Source organism: Sturnira hondurensis, unplaced genomic scaffold (genome assembly GCF_014824575.4).
Source record: "Sturnira hondurensis isolate 20B ecotype Veracruz unplaced genomic scaffold, ASM1482457v3 Scaffold0013994, whole genome shotgun sequence".
Taxonomy (NCBI): Eukaryota; Metazoa; Chordata; class Mammalia; order Chiroptera; family Phyllostomidae; genus Sturnira; species Sturnira hondurensis.
This window is the reverse complement of record NW_028086625.1, coordinates 797156-804293: the sequence shown is the minus strand read 5'-3', so window position 1 is coordinate 804293 and position 7138 is coordinate 797156. Positions and strand designations below refer to the sequence as shown.

The following is a 7138-nucleotide window of genomic DNA, read 5'->3' as shown; positions in this document are numbered from 1 at the left end:
ATCTACAAAGTTCCTTTTGACATAAGATAATATATATACTCACAGTTTCCAGAGATTCGGATACGGACATCTTTGGAGGGACTACAGTCTGTCTACTACAGTTTGCCCTCTGGCCTCCAAAGATTCCTATTTGTCCTACATGCAAAATTTATTCATACTCTCCTAATGTAGCCAAAAGTCTCATCCCATTACAGGGGTCATCCAAAGCCAGGCTGAGGAGCTTAGAATTGAGTATGAGGGTCTTTAGAGAATGATAATGGGCTTTGGGGACAGAGGTGGAAGTAAGATGGCAAGAAAAGAATCTTCCTCCTGCTGACCTCTGCTCCATCCTGCCCACAGACTCTTGGCTCTGAGCCATCTACCGTCCAGGTACCCCTGGGATGGCGTGAACACCACCCTCACGATGGACCCCTCTGTGACGCTGTGGCAGTTTCTGCTGCAGCTACTGAGAGAACAGGGCAATGGCCACATCATCTCCTGGACCTCACGGGATGGTGGTGAGTTCAAGCTGGTGGATGCTGAGGAGGTGGCCCGGCTGTGGGGACTGCGCAAGAACAAGACCAACATGAATTACGACAAGCTCAGCCGGGCCTTGCGGTACTACTATGATAAGGTAAGGCCTCAGAAATTAGGGCTGAGGACTCCCAAATTTATATCAGTTATTTCATTTTCTTAATCACTATAGCTGTGACTTTGAAACCAATATTAAACTTGGCCACTTCTTACCCTATCCTGTGGTACTCTCAGACCAAGGTTGGGCTCCCCCAAACATTCTTATCTCAGTTATTTTCTTGTCTTACTGCTTTGGCTAAAACCTTAAAAGTCATGCTGTCCCACCATGTCCCACACATTTCATTTTCTTACCTTATTCTTATAACCAGAACTTTTAAAAACACTACTAATAATGACTTTTCTCATCCTGTGCTTTGGGACCCCTGGATCACTCCTACACTCCCCAGTTTTTTTTTCATAATCTGCTGTTATTCCAGAACAAGAAATCCCGAAGATTCTTATCTCATCATCTGAGACCCTTAAACTTTTCATCAATTATTTTTTCTTTTGTTATCCTTTAGCTAAAGTCTCCCAAACAAAATATATAATGCCATCTGCACACCCCATCCTCTGTGTTCCCAGAGCAACAGTGGTCCACCTCAATACTCATATCAGTTCTTTTATTTTATCATCTTCTTCCTATAGCTACAATTTGAAATGTTCCTCATCTTATCCTCTCAGACTCCCACACCAGTGCTGAGTTGGCTTTCTCCCCCAATATTTATACAAGTTATTTATTTTATTTCTTTACCTGATACTTCCAAACAACATTAATGAATATCGCTTTTCATTATTTTTCTGAGAAACAAACCCACCCTGTGACATACCTGACCAGCCTGAAGATATCTCCAGGGTACCCCAGCACCACCCCCATCTGGAAGCCTCTTTTCCTCCAGAACAGCCCTGGACCTATGTGTACACCGTTAATCATTTATAGCATTTATTCCATTTTTCATATTTTATTCTTTTAGCTCAAGCCTCCAAAACAATATTAATAATGAGGCAACCTCACTGTGCTCTGAGACTGCCAGAACATCCGAGACCCTCCAGACCCATCCTGAAATATCCCAAACATGTTCTGTCCCACCCAAGCCAGCCTTGAGATTCTCCCCCAAATTTATTATTAGTATTTTAATGTTCTTATCTAGTTACTATCAGTTACTTCATTTTCTATTTGCCTTAGCTTAAACCTCCACAAAAGTATTAAGAATGTGGCTCCTCATCCTGACCTTGTCCTGTTCAACATCTGCGTCAGTAGCTTTAAATAGTCCTCTATATTAGTAATACATCAGCACATTCTTCTATATTACTTTAGTCTCTTCCAACACTTATGTCAGTTACTTCATGTTCCCATTTTACTGCATTAGCTAGACTCCAAACCTGTGTCCTGGCAGCGACCCGCAAGGCCTGACCCTGTTAACCAGACACCCCTGGTTCTTGGAGCCAGGAGGAAAGCTTGTTCTTGCACCTACTTCCCTAGGTGGGCCCCATCGTGGAGAGGAGCCACTAAGTGTGTGTGTGGGGGGGTTATCTGAGATGGGGGTTATCTGAGATGGGGGTAGGGGAATCAGACAGATGAAGGTGAAGAGACAGAGGGAGACTTGCAGGGGGGATGGATGGGGGGAGACAGGGAAAGAGGAGAAGGGCAGTAGGCCACAGGAAGAACTGTGGAGGGGAGAATTTAGAAAGGGGAAAAACTGGGGAAAATACAGAGGGGGAATTGGGATGGGGAAGAAAGAGAGGGAGAAACTGAAGGAGGAGAAGGAAGGAGCCCAAAATTGAGAGAGGTGTGTGAGATGTCAAATAGGCTGGGAGGGGGAACATATGGGGAGGCTACACAGAGGCGGGATGGTATATGTAAAAAGACAGGAGAGGGATCTGAGAGAAGACACTAGGAGACATACCCCTCCACTGTCCCCCAAAGCCGCACCCTGGCCTTTTCTTCTAAGGCCCCCTGTCCTGTCTCCTCCTTTCCCAGAATATCATCCGCAAAGTGAGTGGCCAGAAGTTCGTCTACAAGTTTGTGTCCTATCCCGAGGTTGCAGGGTGCTCCACTGAGGACTGTTCACCCCAGCCTGAGGTGTCTATTACCTCCACTGTGGCAAATGTGGCCCCCGCTGCTGTACATGCTGTCCCTGGGGAATCTGCCTCCGGGAAGCCAGGAACACCCAAGGGTGCAGGAATGGCAGGCCCAGGTGGTTTGGCGCGAAGCAGCCGGAACGAGTACATGCGCTCAGGCCTCTATTCCACCTTCACCATCCAGTCCCTGCAGCCACAGCTACAGCTGCCCCTGCATCCGAGGTCCATCTCAGTGCTTTCCAATACAGCTGCAGCAGGAGCAGCAGTGCCCCCTTCAGGGAGCAGGAGCACCAGTCCAAGCCCCTTGGAGGCCTGCCTAGAGGCGGAAGAGGCTGGCCTGCCTCTGCAGGTAAGGGCTGGAATATGGAAATTCAGTAAGAGGAGGGATGTATAATTTGCAAATGAGGGTAAGAGAAGGGACATAAACGTTCTATTAAAGGAGATGTAGTGGAAAGAGGGATGCAGGTGCCTTTGGGGAAAGGGTTGGGGAGATGGGCTATGCTCATACCGAGAAGGTAGCTAGATTAAGTGCGCTACTATTAGTAGTACACCCAACTTGTATTAGGTGCCCTGAATGTATGTGTTTGCTTAATGCACTGTTTCTTCCCACTCCCGTAATCAACTGCAGGGCCTTTTAACTCACAGGTTGTTGGGGATGGGCCCAAGAATTTGCCTTTTTTTTTTTTACTAGCTTTTAAGTGTGGCAGATGTTGCTGGTCCTTAAAGAAAGGTTTTTAGAACTACAGTTTTTCAAGACTTGGGGTAATATCCCCAGGAGTCCAGCCCCGCTCCGCCCCATCCCTAGGGGCAACCCTGCCCTCAGAAGAAGCTGCCCCAGAAGTAGCCCTAGTTCCTTGACAAAGTCCCAATCCTGTTGGAGGACCTGCCTCGATATGCAGTTATGCCCCTAGTACCAAGTGCTGTTTTTCAAGGGAAGTCATTGCTTCGCCACCCCAGCAATCCATACATACTCCCTCCTCTCCCAGGTCATTCTGACCCCGCCCGAGGCCCCGAACCTTAAATCAGAAGAGCTGAACGTGGAGCCCGGGTTGGGCCGGCCACTGCCCCCAGAAGTCAAAGTAGAAGAGCCCAAGGAGGAGTTCAACACCGCAGCCAGTGGGGAGGCGGGGTTTGTGCCGGAAGCCCCTAGGGCCGGGAGGGAAGTCCCTCCTGCAGTTGTTATGGAGACCGCAGCGCCGGTAGGCGGCCTCGGGGCTTCCACATCTTCCAGCACAGAGATCCCCCAACCTCAGAAGGGCCGAAAGCCCCGGGATCTGGAGCTTCCACTCAGCCCTAGCCTGCTAGGTGGGCCAGGACCCGAACGGACTCCAGGATCGGGAACTGGCTCCAGTCTGCAGGCGCCTGGGCCGGCACTAACGCCATCCCTGCTACCTACGCACACGTTGGTGAGTGTCTGCGGAGGGGCGGGGCTGGCTCCCTGGATAAATGGAATTGGCACGGGGCAGGGGACTAAGAGGTGTTAGGTTGACCCCAAGAGCCAACGTGGTTATCTTATCTGAGTGAGCTGGAGAGTGCAGAGACAGGTTGATAAAAGGACAAGAGTGAGGCTCCAAGGCTGAGGGATCTCGGTCAAATGAAGGGCAAGTCTGGCAAGTTTTGTGGGCGGAGAAGGAAGGAATGAGAGGCCATGTGTAGGAACTGTTTCTCAGTTGGGGCATGGAATGCAGAACCTGAGAGGGGCTTTTTGGCCTGGGATTTGCTTACCGGGTTCTGTGAGGTAAAAGGTGGAACATAAGAGTTGGGGGTTGAGTCTGAGCTATTGGGATAATGACTCATGAGGTTTGAAATCCTCATGTAGACAGTGTCTTGTAGGTGGTGTTACCCAGTGAGGCTGGGGTGGACTTTCAAGAGTTGGGAGGGGTTGTCAATGTAAAGTTTGAGAGAGATCACAGACACATCCTTAGTAGTTAGGGTGTAGGTCTGTGTACTTCCAGGGACTGACCTCGGAAGTCTTAGTAGAATATCTGGTGGGGCATGTATCAAGTTCCTTCCGTTGTCACACACCTGCCTGCTGCTCACCTGAGCTCTGACTACCGCTTCCCCACAGACCCCGGTGCTGCTGACGCCCAGCTCGCTGCCCCCCAGCATTCATTTCTGGAGCACCCTGAGTCCCATTGCTCCCCGTAGCCCGGCCAAGCTCTCCTTCCAGGTAGGCTCCTCTTCCCTCATCTAGGAGTGGATGAGAGAACCTAGCGTGGCCCCCATCCATGACCTCTCTCTATTTCTGTCCCCAGTTTCCATCTAGTGGCAGCGCCCAGGTGCACATCCCTTCCATCAGCGTGGACGGCCTCTCCACCCCCGTGGTGCTCTCCCCAGGGCCCCAGAAGCCATGACTACCACCACCACCACCACCTTTTCTGGGGTTGCTCACACCCTGAACTTCTCTCCAGCCAGCTATCTCAAGAAGAAACATAGTTCAGCTGACAGACTCGTGCTATAGTCATGGTGGGGTGGGGTTTCTTAGGAAGAAAGATTTCTCAGTAATTTTTCCATAGGAAAATTATCTACTCTCTATTCTCGGTCAGTCTCTCAGTGGCTGCACTTATACGTCTCCTACCACAGTAGTGGGGACGGTTTATTTATTTATTTTTTGAAGGCCACTGGGAGGAGCCTGGCCCAACCCTTTTCGGGGCAGTGGTGAGGACATCTCCAGCTTCACATTTTATCCCCCAAGATGAGACAGTTGGGGTCTGGCTTGAGAAGGACCTTTCTTTATTTATTTCTCAGCCTGCCCTTGGGAAGCTGAGGGAGCCCTGTCTCCATTTTGGGGTGTGGGTAGAAGAGCTAGCATGTTGTGGTTTCTTATTCCTGGCTGTCCCCAAGGGTCCGGGAAGAATTTGTGCCATTAAATGGTTTTGGAGCCTTGACCAAGTCAGACTCACCCTTGGGATAGGTATTCTCGCCACCGCCCCCCAGGCTTTTTCTCAGACAGCCTGTCCTTTATCAGCCACCTTTGTGGCCGGGGACGAATGCCCCTTTTGTTCTTCTGCCCCTGAGAAGCCATTCCCGTGTCTGCCAAACTCCTGGGGTCCTGCCTCTTACCTCCCAATGGAGGGTTATTTGGGGGAGTAGTCCCCGTCTGGGGGACCCCCTCCAGCCAGTACTCCAGGTCTCCCTGTCCCCCACCCTCTGCCATTTTGATAGTATAATCTATTTTTAAACAGGGCTTTTCGATAGGGGAGAGGGGTCATCTCTTCCTATATCTGAGATGGGGTGGGTGGGAAGGAAGGGATGGGGATGTATCTTCCTGCCACCCCCAAGTGTTTATTTTTGATACCAAATGTGTATTTTCAGCTCCCTCCCTCCCAGCCCCCCAATTTCCTGCGGGCGGGTACAAAGGACCCTTTAAGTGTCCCTGGAGTTGGGAGGGAGGAATAGAAGGGCATAAAGCCTGTCCTATATGATTTCCAGGCTGGAGAGGATGGGTTCGAAGGCCTCCTGGCTCACCACCTGTCAGCACCAGCCCAGCCCAGGCCTGGCTACCTGGGGGTTGGTGATTTGGGGGACGGTGCTACACCTGTCTCCACTGTTCAATTTGCTTCCCCCAAAATGGATCGTTTTTTTTCTAAGAGTCCCAGAGAATGGGGAATTGTTCCTGTAAATATATATTTTTAAAGGTGATGCTGGATGCTGCTAGCATTTTTTTTCCTGATGCTGTGAGGGCTCAATGTGACTGGCATTGCTGTGTATAAAAGGTTATGAGGGTGTGAGATTGACTGAGAGAGAGAGAGTATGATATTCTGCATCAGAAACAGTAGTAGAGACTGTAGTTTGGTAACTGGGTGTGAAAAAGAAACTGTAGAAAGCTGCGGCTGCGTGTATCTCTGTGTGAAATCATGTGTGAGAGAGTAGAAGTTATAACCACAAACTTGACATTGTGTTTGTGTGAGAAATTCACTGTACAAATGAATGAGTGATTAAGATACTGTACAAGAAACTGGTGATGTGTGCGAAGTAATATTTATGAGAAGGTAGTAGGGACTGCATACCAGCCACTGTTTGACCAGGTGATGGTGAACAAGACAAACAGAGTGATCAAAACAAGGTGTGAAAGCCTGTCAGCTTGTCAGGGACTGTGTGTAGGCAAAAAAATTCACGGTATGTAAACAGGTATCTCAGTGTTGGGAGATGGATTGTGTGTGAAATTGTTTGTGTAAGGCTGTTGTATCAGTTAAAGTCATGGGAGCACATGTGTGAAGTTGATTGTATGAGAGAAAATGGCTGTGGGGCCAAATGGGTACCTGAGACACAAAATAATGAGAAATGCATGATTATGTGTATGAATATTGTTTGTGTGAGAGTAGCAAAGACTGAGAATCTGAGAAAAAGGGGCTGGGGCTGGGAGAGTATTAGAGGCTGCAATTGTGTGTATACGTGCGTGTGTGTGTGTATCTATACCTAGAACTAATAGGAAATTACTCGACATTTACTACTCCAGTCTAGCCCATAGGTTCAGGGACTGAAAGTGAAAGCGAAAATGATGATG

General features: G+C 49.1%; 1 protein-coding gene across 1 annotated transcript; it reads left to right on the top strand.

Moving 5' to 3' along the window:
* Window positions 1-376: 376 nt before the first annotated feature.
* On the top strand, window positions 377-6273 carry ELK1 (ETS transcription factor ELK1). The gene is made up of 5 exons (XM_037062384.1): window positions 377-613; window positions 2531-2980; window positions 3618-4037; window positions 4700-4801; window positions 4887-6273. The coding sequence occupies exons 1-5, from the start codon at window positions 404-406 to the stop codon at window positions 4983-4985; spliced, it is 1281 nt and encodes a 426-aa protein (XP_036918279.1). The 5' UTR covers window positions 377-403; the 3' UTR covers window positions 4986-6273.
* The last annotated feature ends 865 nt before the right edge of the window (window positions 6274-7138 follow it).